At 34.1% G+C, this 18,844-nt stretch overlaps 1 protein-coding gene across 2 annotated transcripts in view; it reads left to right on the top strand.

Annotated features, from left to right (window-relative positions):
* Positions 1 to 18,844, top strand: part of LOC150098748 (putative serine incorporator) — a 245,919-nt gene that overhangs the window by 206,662 nt on the left and 20,413 nt on the right. For both annotated transcript variants that reach the window (XM_090405622.1, XM_090405621.1), the window contains one exon: positions 17,781 to 17,916. In XM_090405622.1, coding sequence (XP_090261748.1) covers positions 17,781 to 17,916 — 136 coding nt within the window. The remainder of the gene's footprint in view (positions 1 to 17,780; positions 17,917 to 18,844) is intronic.

Genomic DNA, 18,844 nt, shown 5'->3' with positions numbered 1-18,844 from the left:
TATTTTCTTTTAATGTGGGAATGAAGGGGATGATGTACAATGTTCATTCAACTGCTTTTTTTTGTAACTGTTGTGCACACTTAAACTATTTAGTACATTTCATTTATTTCTTATTGCTGATTTAACAACTGATGTTCTCTGTATATCTTTTGAGTAATTAAATCTATAAATCTAATGGTGGATTGATATTGCTGTAGTTTATTCATTCTGTGGGATGTATTTTGTAGACTAATACTACAGATAACATCTTGGATTACATCTTGCAGATATCTTGTAATCCCAAAACATCACAATGTTACATCTGAAGGCATTTAAATTAAAACTGTTGATTGTATCTGAAATTTCATTGTGTGTGTGTGTGTGTGTGTGTGTGTGTGTGTGTGTGTGTGTGAGAGAGAGAGAGAGAGAGATAATGAGTTAGGTATTTTGGACATTTACCATCAACATGAACAATCTCTGTTTTGGATGTACTGGTTCTAATGCTGTATCAAGCATTCCAATTTGTCCCAAAGGTGATGTTGTATTGCGTTGAAATCATGACTGTGCATGCCATCTAAGTTTTTCCACATTTTCCTTTAAACTATGGGGCAGTTGCACTTGCAGTATATGATGCATTTTCATGTTGAGAAAAGATGTTTGTTCTTAGAACTGCTGTAATGTAGGGGATTTTGCATTATGCAGAGATCTTACATATGTCAGCATTTATCCATACCAAGAGAAACCAACTGTAGACCATAACATCTACACCATCAAGCTTCACAATTGAGATAATGAACTCAGACTTAACTCATTTCCTAATTATCTGTCACAACCATTCATCTAATCAGAAAGAATGTACTATGATCTGTCACTGCATTATCATGGACTTTGTGCTCTATAGACCAGTTGTGCTATTCTTCACATCATTTTAGTCTTCTTTTCACAACCTGACACATGAGCAGTTGTAAAAGCTATAGCACATTTCTTATGAAAGAAGGAACCTGTGGATATAATTTTGAAAAGCTTGAAGTCATTAACATTGCAGAAAAGTATGAAGAAGACTGTTCCAAAAAGAAGTAGGTAGTGGAATCAGAGGAAGATGAAGAGAATGAATAGGTGATCATCATATCTAATCTCTGACTTATATAGTGTTCTACCACTAACCTGAATCCCCTTCAGCCTTAGACTTTCTGCTTAATCATTTGCCACATCAGACTACCAATATTTCTGTAACACATTTTTTCCAATGTTTGCTTCCTGCATACTTGCAGAGATTGTACTCTCACATTTCCTTCAGCTGATGTTAGTTGTAGTTGGTCATGCAGCTTTTCTCAATCATGAACAGATATCCCATTGATATTACATCCTAGGATAGCACCTTTTGTCCAAGTCTCTTTTACCAATGCTGTTGACACAGTATGATATCTCTTAATCTTTTTGAGATTGCCAAACACTATGTAATTTGTGTGTGTGTGTGTAGAACACCTATGAATGTTTTCATAAGAAATTATTGAAAAGGAAATTTCAATGAACAATTATGTGCAAAATATTTTAATCAAGCGAACAACATATGTGATATATAATATTACATGATACTATATGATGCATAATATTAAAAATAATAAAGTAACATTTCTAAAATAAGTCATTCAAAAATTTCGCTCAGTAAATGTACAAATCTTAATGAAAATATGAGCTTGCATTAAAGGCATAAATATCAGTATTTGGTGTAGTGTTTGTTAGAGATAGGTTGAATCTGAGACCTGCTTTAAGACTATTTCAACATTTTGTTGCAGTTGTACTGACTGTTGAGAATCTACTTTTGCATATTGCAGGAAAATGAAGCAGAATTCTAATTTTAATATCTTATTTTAAAAGCTTGTACAGGTATCCCTTGCTTAATGCGGGATTTGATTAACATGGCAAAATTAATTGCAGAAATCCCATGATATAGGTGGCAAGAGTTTTGATTAACATGCCTTTAACCCTGCAGAGCTTGCAGGTGATCTGACAGATATATGCAAAATGTTTAATATAAATATTCTTACACAAATTCAGTGTATAGCTTGGATGTCATGAGTAGCTGTGCATTCATATGTTACGAGTGATATTCCGCACTGTTTTTTGCTGTCAGATTGTTTTAACACATGTAATGTAAAGGTTTGTGATATTTGACAGTAAATCTTATCTGAGATATATACCGTGACCTCCGATGTCAGTATAGTTTTTTTATTCTTTGCGCAATAATTTCTAGATTGTAACTGAAAATAAACAAACCATCATGTATTACTGAAATAGAGAGCCAAAGGCTTATTTATCATACATCTCCTCTAGGAGATGTGCTTTACATTTATAGAAAATACTAAGGAAAGTGATCTGGAGCTTACTTCACCTTTACTACGAGTTGCCCGTAAGGTTGCTTATGCTTGCATCTGCCGAAACTTTTAATTTCTATATATTCGGCACGAAACTCTTGTAGTTTCTATATTCGGCTATGAAATAATGTTGGATTCAATATCTACTTAATTTGTACCATCATGTTTTAGATTTGCAGTGTTTTTTCTTTGTTTTATTGTTTGTTTGCTGAGGTCTGGAGAGTCATTTTGCTTGTTATTGTAGAATTTATGCCGATAAGAAAAAAACTAAAACTGTTCAAATGACTCTTGATAACTTCTTCTGATAAAAAAAAAAAAATTGCAGTAACTAATGTAGGTACAAGTATTTATTAAACATTTACTTTGCATTCATTTTTTATATTTCCTAAAAGAGTACCACATAAAACGAACTATTAATACAGTAATCGATCATGGACGAATTGTAATTTTTACCATTGATTATTAGATTTGATTAACGTGATTTTGATATATACACGGTAACATCGAGGGATTAATTAAATGTGTTAATCAAGGGATACCTGTATTCTATGAATTTTTATTTAAAATTTATCATGTGACAAATTCTTCCAATTTTTCTATGGAATGATCTGCCAAACATATCTTTATTCATAGATTATATAAATTAAGTGGATATTAAATCCAACATCGTTTCAAAGCTGAATACAGAAACTATAAAAGTTTCATGCAAAAATTGACCAGAGAGCTTGCAGGAATACATTCGCTGCCATACTACGAGTTGCCCTAGCCAAATCTTATAGGAGAGACAAATGCTCAAAGCACCTGTATATTTGCCTCCTATTAATCTATTTTGGTAAGGTTTCACTGGTCTGACAGCCATTTTAAACTCATTGGTTTTTTGTCAGAGACCAGGCAGATGGGTTTCATTCATAGATGTGTTTTGTGAAGAGATGCAAAATCCTTATAATAAATTTAGTTTAATCCTTTATCCAAGTGTGAGCAAACAAAGTTTGCACCTGAAAATATCTTCAGGACTGGGGTAAGGTAGTACAACACCGGGAAACTCGTAACAAAGGTGGACCAAGCTAACATCACTCCTATCTCAGTATCTCCCATAATGCAAAACACATCTCCTTGCAGATATGTATTTTGTAACCTGAGACCTGCTTTAAAACTATTTCAATATTTTGTTGGGGTTGTATTGACTGTTGATTAAGAATTTGCATATATCTTAGGTAGTGGCCCTTCCCTTAATGTTATGCATTAAGGGAAGGGCCACTACCCAGACTAGTTTCGACCTTTATTGAGGTCTCTTCAATGGGAGCTAGGCCCAGAAGTGGAGATACCAGGCAGAAGCAATGGCAAGGTCATCTTTACCTATAGGAGTTGCCAAAAGGCATGCCATATATCATGCCAGCTTGGTGTTTCTGTCTTTGGTGTATTTGTGTTGTTTCCTATTGGTCAGAGTCATGACCTAATTTTTATGTTATGGAGCTTCCAACTCTCAGATTATGTAGGACTGGTGGATGTTTGAGTTTTTGTCACATTTTATGGCCATTGTTTCCAATATTTTAAACATTGCTTCATTTTCTTAGATGTATGTGAAATCTATTATTATGGCCTTGTCGATTTGTGGGATATGTTTCTGTTCAAGGGCATGGACTGCTATTTTTCCTGTATTTTGTATTCTGTTTTTCTTTTTGTTGTTGTTTTTTGTTTTTGTTTTTTGCATTTTTCATTGTTTAAATGTTCTGGAATTGGGATGTTACAGTCATGGAAGTGTTCTTGTAGTTTTGCCCATAAAGATCTGATAGTAGAACCTGTTAGGTGACATCACAATCCTGTTGGCAAGGAAATTTGTAAACTACATTTTGATGTTATAGTATTTATTTTTGTGTGTGAGATTTTGTAGGTTTTAGAAGTGTTGCCAGTTTTTGGTTTGTGGTGAACACCAGCTTTAAGAATTTCTAGATCAATAATATCCTCCATTTTAATATACATTCTGATTTTATTGTTTGATTTCTAAATGTCTGTTTTGATGGAACGAGAGTACTATGAGGCAAAACCATGATTAACTATTGTAGGCAGTCATATCTATTCATGAATCCAAATGCCATGTAGGAAGGATCATATTTCAGTTTTTCTTTTCAACTCTGAAAAGATGTGATAGAGTACCTTTGAGAAGCAGAAACTTTCACATTTAAATTAATCTTAGGTATATGTTGCCCACACTTTCAGCTGCAGTAATTACATACTTAGCTTGCTCGCTGATGTGTAGGCAGTGTCACTAACTTCTGCCATTTTAAAAAAGAAATCTAACTTGTACTGTTTACTCACATTGATAAATAAATTTCATAAATAATTAGTTATATTAATAATAAAATTAAAATAACAGATAGGAAAAATTTAATATTTTCAGAATTTTTGTATTAATTAATTACTATTTAATTAAAACTTAACTAATTTTTATTAATTAGGTAATTTTGTATATCTTCATAGCCATTATCATTACAATTGAAAAGAGATAAACACAATAAGACCAACACCTAAATTGCAAGTGTGCGACAAAATGTGGGCTATCAACTGCAGTTGGATAACTCCATTTACAACTATTACAATTCAAAGAAATAATTACAATTTTATGAAACACAGAATGAGGAGTGTTATTTAGGACGACTTCCCAAAATTGATTTAAGACAATCGTTTTTGTTAAGGTTAGGTGTGAATGTGTGCTTTACAACTTTTTTTATATAATCGTTATTATTATTATTGCTACAGTATTTCCATGGAGTTCAGAGACTCATCATAGAAGACTCAAACTAACTGTTATATGCACAAAACCTATCATGCCTCTCCTTAAACTCATTCACTATCAGGGAACTTGCAACTAATTCTCGCATTCCATTCATTCACCTTTCTCTATGCAAAAAAATCGTCTGCACACCCTTATTAACCACATTCTTATACAACTTCCATCGATAACCCCTAGTTCTCTGTTTGTTGTATAATGAAAAATTTCCTTTGCATCAGTTTTATTAAAATCCCTTTAATATCTTATGTTTGTTATGTCTCCTCTTTTCCACCTATCGGCTAAACTTTGTAACCAACACACTCTCAATCTATCCTCATAGTGAATATTCCATAGATCTGTCACCAGCTTAATCTCTTGTCTCTGAATCCTCTCTACCACCTCCTGATTCCCAAGAAACCCAGGTGACATATCTGTGCACAGGGTCGAATCATAGCCTTATAAAGAGGGATAATAACTTCCCTGTCTTTACTTGCTAGCATATTGTGCATGGATGTTGATAGTGCATGGGAGGTGTAAAGGAGTTCTTGAGGGAAATAATAGCCTACAGTCATGAGGATGAACAAATGGGAATTAAATGGATAAATAGCATCATTAAGCAGCAGAAGCAACAAAAATAAAAAAAATAATTAATTTAAAAAAATGTGAAAGGAATTCAAAGAGAAAAGTGACTTATGGTAAGAAAGGCAAAATCAGAGTATGAGAGGAAATTAACAGTGCAGGCCAAAGGTAATCCCAAAGAGTTCTGTCAGTATTGCAAGTAAAAGGAAGAATGATTATGAAAGAATAATTTTAATGAATGCCGATGGTAGGGAGGTAACTGAAGCAGGTGAAATAATTGCATTACTAAGCAAACATTTTGCAAAAATATATATCATCTAGGTGGAGATATTGCAGTAACAAGAGAGGAAAGGTCTTATTGGAAATAGATAGATGAACTGGAGGTGCATATGGTATTATAGAACCTTGATGTGAATACAGCTATTGGATTAGATGGTATACCAGCTCAAGTTTTATGAAAAGGTGCTAGGGAATTGGCAGTGACTTTGACTACATTGTTTAATTTAAATCTCAGCTCTGTGTTGGTCCAAGGGTTGGTGGAAAGAGGGGAAAATAGTTCCATTGTATAAAAGATACTAAGACTGAGTAGTAGCAAATTACGAAATCAGCATTTCAGGAGTTGTGGTCAAGGTGTTGGAAAAGTTGGTTAAGAAAAAAATACAGGAATGGGGTACTATTTTGTGGCAACATCATTTTGTGAAGGGTAGAACATGGGCATGCCTCAGTTAGCTTTTATAATACAGTGGCATCTGTGTTGGATAAAGGTAATCAGTTTACAGTGATAATGCTGGACTTTGCAAAGGCTTTTGATAGGATACCTTATTGAATGCTAATCAAATTGCAGCACATGAGGGATGGATATAAAGTTGTGTATAAGAGGGGATTCATGGAAAATTCAGCAACAGTTCGTGTAAGGGAAAACTGAAATAATATTGTAATGATACACATATATGAAATACTAATATAAAACATAACATATTTTAGAAAATAGTTTCCTTCTGTATTTCTGCAATATTCATTTAGATTTTATTTCATTTTTTTTATATTTTTATTCTGTATAGAGTGAAATTAATATTTTGTATTTTACTGATTAATTCTTACTTAGATATTACAAACTGTAGATGGGATATTAATATTTTAGAAAAGTGTGATAGGATGGTTAAGGGAGTAAGAGTACCAAATTTAAGAATGCTTATTTACTTTTTATAACCTTTCACTATTTTTCTGTGCACTTAAGATACATCCAAATGTTTTTTACTGAACTAATTAGAAAATAAGGTGCTTTCAGTTATAGAATCCCTTTGTACTTTAGAACTGACTCCATTTTTTCCTGCGTAGTAAAGAAATTATGATGATGCTATTATTGTTTTACAGGGATAATGTAAGACTATATATGCATCTCTGAGTAATCATATTGACACAAACTTTGGAAATTAGCATGAAAATAATTTAAAAAATATTTTGAGTAACACATCTTGCAAAGTGAATATATAGTTTGGAAATAACCAAAATGTTGACTTGAAATTTTATAGAGAAATTTTTTTAAACCACTTTCTTAAAAAAAAATTCAAATCCTTTCTTTCCTGGATAATTGCAACAAATAATTTATTTTTTGATAATAAAAGTAAAACTGATGGTCGTTATAAATTAAGAAATTATTTTGATATAAATACTGTATCAACTTGTGAAAGAAATATCAGTGTTGCTGTAAATAAGACATTGCTGATATATTCTGCTACCTCATGTGCTGACCAGGGTTAAAGAATAGTCCCAATGTAGCCCACGCATGTCATAAAAGGCGACTAAAATGGGTACCCGGTACCTGGGGGTATAGCCGGGTTCCTTCTTATAAGGTTGGGCACAGGGCTAACAACCCTGTCCTGTAAAAACTCATTTGTTAAGAAAGTTAAAAGAAAAATTAGCCAGACGGACTTTGCGGGACAACAGAAAAGATTATGAATATTGGTTTGGAAGCTGGAATGTCTTGAGCCTGAACAGACCAATAACATTGAAGAGAGTGTGTGAGGAACTACAGAGATATAGAGTGCGGATAACAGCATTGCAGGAGGTGAGATGGAAAGGAAGTGGCATATTTGATACCAGAACACATACTATTTTTTACAGTGGAAGAGATCAAAAAGCCTTTGGCACCGCATTTTTGGTTAATAAAAAATGGAAACACTTGGTTCTTGATTTTAGACCAGTAAATGAACGATTTGTGTACTGAGAATAAAGTTTAAGATATTCAATATTTCACTTATATGTGCACACGCACCAACTGAGGACTCTTGTGAAGAAGACAAGATAAATTTCTATGAATTATTGGAGAAGATACATGATCAGGTACCGAAACATGATGTAAAAATTGTTCTAGGAGACATGAATGCCAAAATAGGAAAGGAAGAGACATTCCGACCAACAATTGGAAGAGATAGTGCACATGAAGAAAGTAATGAAAATGGCATGAGACTAATTGATTTTGCAAGTAGCAAAAATATGATCATATGTACAACCTGTTTTCCACATAAAAAAAGTACATAGTTACCTGGAGATCGGCAGATGGAATAACGGAAAATCAGATCGATCATGTGCTGATCGATAGACAACATGCGACAGATATCATTGATGTAAGAAGTTTTAGAGGAGCGGATTGTGATACGGATCATTACTTGTTAAGAATTAAATATAAACAAAGGATAAAAATTAATAAAGTAGGTAGAGGAAAGAGAACACCAAGATATGATGTCCAAAAATTAAAAGATGGAAAAATCAGACAAAAATATATTGAAAGATTGAGAGAAGAAATGAATGAAGAAAATGAGGATGAACATATAAATAATATGACAATAGATAAAAAATGGGAAGGGATCAAGAATAAAATTACTAAAGTGGCTGAAGAAGTCCTGGGATTCAGAAATAATGATAAAAGAAATGAATGGTATGATTTGGAATGTAGAAAATGTGTTGAAGGCATAAATACAGCTCATCTAAAGATGCTTGGACGAAAAACTCGAACAAATGAGAATGAATATAGAGAAAAACGAAAACAAGCCAAAAAGATGTGTAGAAGAAAGAAACGTGAATGGGAAAAGGCAAGGCTAAATGAAATTGAGATTTTGAAGAATACAGGACAAATTAAGAAAATGTATAAGATAAAGGAAATTAAAGGCAGATTTCAACCCAGAACAACTTTCTGCAGAGACCATGAGGGAAACTTGCTCAGTGGGAAGGAGGACATTTTGAAACGGTGGGCAGAATATTTTGAAGATCTCCTTCAGGACAAAACAAGCTTGGAAAATAACGTTCCAGAAGAAGACGAGTTTAACGAACCCCTGGCATGTATGGGAAAAGCTGAGACAGAGGAAGCACCAGAATTAAACGAGGTGGAATTAGCCCTAAAGAGAATGAAAAATAATAAAGCACCTGGTAAAGATGAAATACCACTCGAGCTATTAAAATACGGTGGGCAGTCACTATTAATCAAAATACATAAGTGTTTGTCAGAGGTATGGAAACTGAATCTATGCCTACTGAATGGACACTGCTATTATCGTTCCTATACAGAAGAAAAATGACAAGGCTCTGTGCCAAAATTATAGAGGAATATTACTGTTATCAGTAATTTACAAAATATTTGCAAGGGTACTGGCAACTAGATTGGAACCCTTTATAGAAAAAACACTGGATGACTACCAATGTGGCTTTAGGTATGATAGATCAACAACAGACCAGATCTTTACAGTACAAACAATAATGGAGAAATGCTACGAGTTCAATATCAATCTGCACCATTTGTTTTTGGACTTTAAACAAGCCTATGATAATGTCAATAGAGATAAGCTATTTAAAGTCATGAAGGAATTCCAAATTCCATCTAAACTGATAAGATTAATTAAAATGACACTCAGAAATACCATGGGTAGAGTGCAAATACAGGGCGAACTCGCACCTGAGTTCAGGATTACCAAAGGATTACGACCAGGAGATCAACTATCAACAATGCTTTTCAACCTATGCCTTGAAAGGGTAATACGAAATGTAATTGTAAACATAGGTGGAACTATTATGAATAGAAGTCTACAGCTTTTGCAGATGATGTGGACTGTATTGCAAGGACTGAGAGAAGCCTTAGAGAAGGTTATAGACAAATGAGAGAGGAGGTAAGGAAAATGGGACTACAAACAAACAAAACTAAAACAAAATACTTAATTGTTGCCAGAGATAAACAAAAATTGGGAAACAGCCGAAGTTTCACAGTAGATGAAGAAATCTTTGAACGAGTCCAGCAGTTCAAATATTTGGGTTCAGTAATAACAGAAAGTAATGATATGTCAGTTGAAATTACCTATAGAATAGCTGCTTCAAATAGAACTTATTATAGTATTCAGCCATTATTAAAATCTAATTTGATTTCAATAAAAAGTAAAATCCAGCTATATAAAGTAATTCTCAAACCTGTGCTTTTGTACGGCTGCGAAACATGGACAATGATTCAGAGAGATCAAAACCGTTTACAAATTTGGGAACGAAAGGTATTAAGAAAGATCTTTGGCCCAATTAATGAGAATGGACTTTGGAGAGTGAGGAATAACAAAGAAATAATGGAGAAATTCAATGAAGTGGATATTATTACTGAAATAAAGGTGAGAAGACTGAGATGGCTAGGACATGTTCAGCGAATGGGGGATGATAGAGCCGTAAAAAAAAAAAAAAAAAAAAAAAAAAAAAGGTTTTCATGTCTGGACCAGGTGGATCTAGGCCCAGAGGACGACCAAAAAGGAGATGGCTTGACGATGCGAAGGATGATTTAAAGAAAATGAGAGTAAAGAACTGGAGGAGCAAGGCACAGAATCGTGAAGAATGGAAGGCTATCCTGAGACAGGCCCAGGTCCTAAATGGACTGTAATGCCAAGGAGTAGTAGTAGTAGTAGTTGATATATTCTGCTGATGTATTCAGCTTGAGACTCTTTACTTCTGAGAAGACTCTTGCGACTTCTGGGAAAATGTTCTTTCTTTCTTTCTCAGTAGCTTATTTAAGAAATGACAACTGGCATCAGTAAAAGTAGTAATATTTGGAATTTTTTTAAGAAAAAAAAATTAAAACTGAATTTTGTTTTTTGTGGCATAGTATTTCTAAAACTCAGAATAATTTCAGCAGACAGCTGAACTGACTGCAGATCACATAGAAATAGTCCAGAATTAGAAGTATTTGCTTTGACAATACTGTTGCCTTCTTTTGCATAAACAGTAAATCATAAAAACAGAAAATCTCATTTCTAAAACTGAAGCATGACAGTCCATATACTGGCCAAGGAAAATAAAAGTTCTTATTTATTGCAATAGATGTTATTTTAAAAAAATTGATAAATATTTTACATAATTGATTTTCAATGCAAGCATGAGAAAAGGCAGAATGCCAATGATCTTTTGTTCCATGAATAATCCTAAGGTGTTTGAGTATTTCATTCACATGGGTGGCTAAACATTTATTTTAAAATATTCTGGGGGTTAAAAAAATGCTATCAAGCAACATTTATTGAAATAAATATGGTTTAAACATGACTTTTTATTCTTTCACTACTCCAGTATGTGGAAATATGCATGTCAAGTCATTATGTTTTACAGATTTAGATACACTGCTGCTGTTTTCAAACAACTCGTATCTGCTTTTAAGAAGAAGACATTATGTTAAATTGCATTAAATTCTTATTTTAGGGCTAATTTTAAAATATTACAAATTTACATTCAGTAGTATTCCAAATGAACTTGCAGTTGAAAAACAAAACAAATTGTTACTGTTGTTGTTATTATTTGTAGAGTGGTCATCTCAGTAATCATAATAATTTGTTTCGTAACCATTGTAAAATATATGAAATTATCCAAGACATCCTACACAAAATTGATTTAAATTTTATGTTCATTTTAAAGTGTTTCAGTTTTTTAAAGGTTATCTCGAACCATTTTGCTTGTACTCTTAGCTTGCTTATTCTTTCATTAAAAGCTTCAAATTCGATCAGAGATTAAACTAATGATGACCTGTTCCAAATTGATGTTTATCAGAGTTGTTTCCACCATAAAGTAGCAACAGGTTCTGTTTCTTAAAATTTCCTTCTCTTATCCATTGTCTCTTATATTGCTATTATATCCATTTTATATCTATTTCACTTTATACAGAATAAAAATATTATAAAAAAGTGAAATAAAATCTAATTAAATAATACAGAAAATTTTCTAAAATATGTCTTGTTTTGTATTAGTTTTTCATATATGTATGTCATTACAATATTATTTCAATTTTCCCATGATGAAGTGTGTGGACATAAGAGCTTGGATCTGCTCTTGTGTCGCTACTATTTTATTTTGTACATTAACGAAATGATCTGAGAGGAACTATTTATTTGTTTGCTGCTGATGCAAAATTGAGTAGAGCAATAGTCAATAAAGATGTTAAAATTTTTCAGGATGATATAGACTGCAGTATGGGCAGAGGAGAATGGATGTTAGTTTAATGTGGTAACATGTAAGGATATGCATTTTGGGATGGAAAGATTATCAGCTGTTTACCATTTTGATGGAACTGTACTCCAGGAAATTGATAAAGCCAGGAATTTGGGGATCTTAAAAGATAGGGAGGGAGTTGAGGTTTAGAGAGAGCATATTGCAAAAATGGCTAAAACAGTTCATTGGATTACTCGGTTACTGAAGAACACCCTGATGAACAGAGATAGCAAGCTATTATACCTCTTTATCTTTGGTTTCACCTTTTCTGGGGGATGAGGCAGAGGAGAAGAAGGTGAAGAGGATCTGAGGCGAGTAACCAAGATGTGCGGCAGGTCTATGGAATGCACCTTATGTGGACAGGTTGAAGAGTTGTGGGTTGATAGAAAAGGGATGATATGATTGAGACAGTGAAGGATTTTTACATGATTAATAGAGGAAATTTTTCAGAACAGGTCTGGTATTGGAAGAACTATGGGCCATCCTTGGAAAGTGAACAAAGGTGTATGAGGAGACTAGATTTTTTTGGTTGAAGAGTGGTGAATGAGTGGAACAATTGCCAGTCTGTTGAGTGCCATGACTGTGAATGAATTCAAAGCAAAGTATGATGGATATGATACCTTCATGGAGTCCAAGGACTCGTGGAAAATATCCACCCCAGTTTGAAATCAAATACCTTTTTAATTGAAAATTTCACACACTTAACCACTTTCCAGCATTGTTCCCTCTTTCCATTTAGAGATAAAGTGATTATTACCTTCATTATAAACAAATTGTCTAATTTTTCCAGATCCAACACATATACTCAGATCCTATTTCCTTGTATAATGTGCAGTTTTAGGTAATTTTCTCAGTTTCATTCATAAATTTCATTTCCTTCCAGTCTAAGAGTAGGCCTCCTTCAAATGTGTATTATGAGACATAAGTTTCCATGTATTTTGAGTATAACACTCTGGCAAAACACTGTAATAAAAACAAAACCTCTACATATTCCACTGTAAATAACTGCTTTCTTAGTAACCACTATTTTGGAAATGCATAAAATCAATAAAAATGCTGTCACATGTTACACATGAAACCTTATCCATTCATTATTACTCAGTCTTCAGATGACTATCATAATTGAGATCTAATAAATTATAGACATATGAGTGATCTCTAAATGTGTGAAGAATGAGGCCTTGATTCCTGTTCAAGCCAGCTCCTTGAAGATATTTTAGGCTATCTAAAAATATTTCTCTGCCTCCTGTTTTTTGATTAGAACATCTAAAAATAGATGATTATTATCTTTGTCAATATCCAAAGTAAACTTAATTTTAGTGTGACTTTTTAAGAAAACAAATTCCTCCAGGCCTATTTGAAAATTTTACAAACATTAAAAACATCCATATATTGCCACTATATGTGTGTGATTTTAAATAGCTTACAACAGAACTTCAAAATTTTCCATGTATAAGTTGTTGCCCATGTTGATGACATGGGCAATGATGGGAAGCCCGTTTAAGCCAACAAAAAGCATCAGGAATTTAGAATTTTCACAGCCTTAAAGAACCATGCAAGAAAAATTAAAGATAAAACTAAAAAAAAAATTTTTTTTTTTAGTTTTAAAAATGGTTGCTCAAAGTCGGTAAAGAAATTACTCTTCTCTGAACAACCAACTCAGATTATTTTCAGAAATAGATGATAAGGGTACCATTTCCTTTCCTTACATTAGCTAAACTTTAAAATATATATTGCTCATTTTCTATGACAAATCAATATTGGAACTGCTTTCCAATATTGATTTGTAAATATTGAATCAGTAAAAAGAAACATGGGGGGTGGGGAATGAGTATAAAAGGAAAGGGAAAAACTATGACCTCAATTACTCTAGATGACATATTTTTTAAAAGAATGTAATATGCCACCTTCTTTCTCCAATGCCTTGAAATTCATGAAGCAGCCATGACTACAGGAATTGCTAACAGGAGATCAGCTGCCTACCAATTTCTAAAAGTTTATATAACATTACAATAGCTGTGATACTCCCTTTGGGAAGAGCCAGGTGTGTTAGGCAAGAATTTTTTTTTATTTTTTGCTACATATATGCACTATGTTGATAAAAGTATTTGTACACCTAGTTGTGGTATAAAAAAAAAGAGTTCAAATTACATTTCTAGTACTGATTGGAACATCTTTGGCCTGAATGACAACTAAATCACAGCTGATCTTCAGGGACACGTTTTCACCACTTTCTCATATGTTGCAACAGCAATATTCTTCCATTCCTTGCACAGAGGATTTGACATTCCAATTCATCCCAAAGATGTTTGATGGGATTGAGGTCTGAACTCTGAGCCAGTCAGTTCTAACATTTCAATATTGTTTTGTGGAAACCAGTCTTGGACATGCAGTGCAGTATAGCAGCAAGCATTGTCATGCTGAAACATGCAAGAGTCACTACTGAAGTATTTGCACAGCATTGGAAACATGAAGTTGTCCAGGTAGCTATTAGATGTCATAGTTTTGGACATGTCTACCAATGGACCAAGCCCCATCCAATTGAAACACTCTCCATACCATTACTGAGCTTCCACCAAACTTGACAGTTGGAATAATGCAGTTCTTTAGAAACCGTTCCCTTGGTAATCTCCAGATCCAACCACAACTATCAGAGTGAAACATTTGGAAGTGCGATCACTGGAAATGACTCCACAGAGCCCTTTCCAGTGATCTACAAATGTTATTTGGTGTTGATGAGTTGGGGAGGGGTGATGTGCGGCTTGTTTGCAGCAGCTCTGCCATGGTAATCTAAGGCATGCAACTCTTTGTTAACAGTTCTAGTGGTGATAGATGTTCCTGCAGAATTTTCCAGATTGACTGTGAGGTCTGCCACTGATGATGTACAGGATACTCGAACATTCCGAGACAGAGCTCATCAATCTCAGTGAGTGTCAGTGGCATCCCAGAGCATTTTCCTACTGTGGTAGAACCATCTATGAATTACATAAGTATTGTGGATTTTGGTATACTGAGATGGACAGCAATGTCATAGACAGAAAGACTACTGAAGCGACACATAACTACCATCCCATGTTGGAAGTCTGTCAGTTCAGCTTGAATGTGGCATCTTGACATCAAGTACAGTGTAAAACATGCAATGCATACCACCTTTTATTACTAGATTTACATGTACTCCCTGAATATTTGCATGCCACATTATATGTCCAATACTTTTGTCAGCATAATGTATATTAAGGGTCTTATTTGGCTCCCATTGCGAAGTTGTGTCATTTATTAGTAGCATTACTTTTTAGATTGCAAGCTTGATCAGTCCCACCAAAGACAGGAATAAGAAAAATGAACTATCAGATATATATAAGTATACTATGCAAAACAATTCCTGACTCGAGTATTAGAGGAATGCTAATAGAGTATTCATTACCTCCATTTGGAAAACCTGAGTTTGGTTGAGCACACTTCTTATAGGTCATGAGTTGACCTTGGGTTTCACAAAATGATTTACTCCAAAAGTTCCAGTAAAAGAAAATATCAATCAGGCCATGATAACAGAATGTAAATTATATCATACATATCTGATATATTTTTGGATCATAAAGCAAACGTTCCCTCTGTTTTTTTTTGGCAATCCCATTCACAATGAGAACTGTACTGTACAATTAAAACATGATACGTTTTCCAGCCACTTGAGGCTTCAATAAATACCAAAGTACCATACTGTCATTGGTCAGTGAAATTCCATTCACATTAAGTAATTCATTGTTTTATTATAGTGTTATACTCTCACAATAATAGTTTAGCAGTTAATGAGATTTGCTGTTTCATTGAACAAAGCTGATGAAAACTAGTTTTGAAACATCTAGATTCTGCATTTGAAATGGTAATTGTGTTAATTTAGTCATTTTTATATTAAATTAGTTTGACTTTCTCGTGTATGATATGTTAATACCTTGTGCAATTATTCCAAAATAGTATTAAATAAGAGAACAAATTTGTTATATTTGCCACATAGGCTGCTGTCCTTTTGGATATTCTGTCCACAAGGTAAAATGCATATAAACATGTAATTTATAATGTAGCATCATTAGAAGAAAGATTCATTTTGCAATTACGGTATTTAATTTATGCATATCGTTAATAGATTAATTCTTTAATGATACATAGTATCCATTCAATACACACATAAGTAACCTCTCAATGATTACAGGGTTATTTCTGTGTTTATACAAGGGTGGTCTGAAATGTTCCCATCCTCGACCATCGATGGTAACACTAATGGCAAGATTTTTTTTTTCTAAGTTGGTACATCTGTCATAAGCATCCATCTGAAATTGCAAGTCATTCTATCAAGTTTGTTTTATACAGCTGTCTGAAGCAAAAGTGTTCTCTTTATCCCTTGAAATGGATAAAATTGAGTATCATGAGGCTATAAAATTCTTTGTAAAAGAAAGTTTAACGCCAAAAGAAATTCATTCAAAGTTCATAAAAGTTTATGGGCACTCTTCTCCTTTGTTTTCGACAATTAAGAAATGGGCTGCCAAGTTTAAACATGGTTGTACCAGCCTTGAAGATGGTCCATGTGAAAGATGTCCAAAAAAGTGTAACAACACCAGAAATCATTGATTAAGTGCACAATATGGTATTGGATGACTGGCGAGTCAAAGTGCGTGAAATTGCTGAGACTATAGGCATTTCAAAAGAATGTCTAGGATATATTTTGCATGAAGAATTGCAAATGAAAAAGCTTTTCGCAAGATGGGTGCCGTGCTTGCTCACAGCAGATCAAAAATGCACTCGCATGAAAATCTCTGAACAGTGCTGGGAGCGTTTTGACAAGAATAAAACTAATTTTGTGCATCAATTTATTACTATGGATGAGACTTGGATTCACATTACACATTAGAATCTAAACAGCAGAGAAAACAGTGGACAGAAGCCGGTTGTTCAGTGCCAAAGAAGACAAAGTCGGTTCCATCAGCAAGAAAGGTCATGGCATCGGTGTTTTGGGATGCTAAATGTATTTTGTTAATTACCTTGAAAAGGGTAAAACAATAACCGGGAGAATATTATTCCGATCTTTTAACCAGACTAGATGAAAAAATTCGTGAGAAAAGACCCAGTTTGCAGAAGGAAAAAAAATCATCTTTCATCAGGACAATGCACCTGCCCACAAAGGTGTTTTGGCAATGGGAAAATTAAGGGATCTTCACTATGAATTGTTGGAACATCCACCCTATTCCCCAGATTTAGTTCCCTCTGACTTCTTTCTTGCTGGTCAGCATTTTTCTTTGAATCAAGAGGTAATTGTAGCTATAGAGGAGTATTTTGCAGATCTTACTGAGAACCACTACAGGGATGGGATAACGGTACTGGAGCATCTCTGGAATAAATGTATTATATTAGTGTTAAGGGATATTATGTTGAAAAATATAAATAATTTTGAAATTTTAAATTTGTTTTTTCATTGTTAGGCTGAAAACTTTTCAGACCCTCGTAAGTTGTATGTGCACACACTCATGTGACAATTGCATAATCTTGATACCTTGTCTAGATAATGTGTACTTTTATGTATAATCTAGGCTCTGACAGAGATGTGGAACAAGCTAAAGTATTTGATAATGAAGAGGAAGAAGTTGCTTACAGTTGGTCATTTTTTCATTTCATGTTTGCTCTTGCCTCACTATATGTGATGATGACTCTTACCAACTGGTACAAGTAAGTGATATTAATGTTCTTTTATTATAACCGAAGTTACGACAAACCTTTGTTTAGGAAAGGGATCAGAAGTCTTTTTTGCATAAAAGGCCAGAATTTGATCTTGGCAGTCTCTTATGAGATTGCAGGTGCAAAAAAGAAATTATACAGGGTGTTCGGGATAAATTTGACAGTTTCGTAAGGAAAAAGAAAATCTTCTTTGTATCTATTAAATTTAATGAATTGACAAAAAAACATTACAGGCAGAGTTAATTACAATACTATCAACAAGATTTACTCAAAATAACCACCATTAGCATCGATCGCAGCTTCAATTCTGCTTCGGAACCTCGAACAAGCTGATGCTACAGTCTCCCTGGGAAGGGCCGCAAAAACTGTTTTAATTTTATCCATTAACTGGGCTTTTGTATTACTGGAAGTGCGATTGGTGTCTTTTTCAACTGCGCCCCATACAAAATAATCCATGGGGTTAAGGTCTGGGGAGTTTGGAGGCCAAACATTTGGACTGGTGAAGTCGTAGAAATTTTCAGACAACCATTTTTGACTTTTCCCAGAGGTGTGGCAAGGGGCCAAATCCTGCTGCCATACATACGGCCTACCATTGGCTACCCTTGTTATCCAGGGCTTGACTACAGTTAGCAACTCCACGAACAAAGCCCGAATTCCAATGCCAGGGTTCTTCAACACCTGTTCCTGCAGATTTGCGAGGAATTCTGCTGTACGAACGCAATCAGATCGTCTGCTAGGGATCTTTCTTCTTGCTACATCCTCGTAGTCACCATTGCAAGTCTCTAGTTCATGCCTGATTGTTTTTACTGTATTCAGGGAGCATTGGGCAGCAGTCGTAATATCCTTATTTTGATGGCGGGCACGAATCATCATGATACAAGTTATTCTCTTCCATGATTCAGGTGGGTTCCAGCTATCC

This window comes from Typopeltis vanoorti, chromosome 15 (assembly GCF_054136105.1).
Source record: "Typopeltis vanoorti isolate ZY-2024b chromosome 15, IOZ_Tvanoo_1.0, whole genome shotgun sequence".
NCBI classification, from domain to species: Eukaryota; Metazoa; Arthropoda; class Arachnida; order Uropygi; family Thelyphonidae; genus Typopeltis; species Typopeltis vanoorti.
The sequence above is the reverse complement of the archived record's forward strand: the minus strand, read 5'-3'. Positions and strand labels throughout refer to the sequence as shown.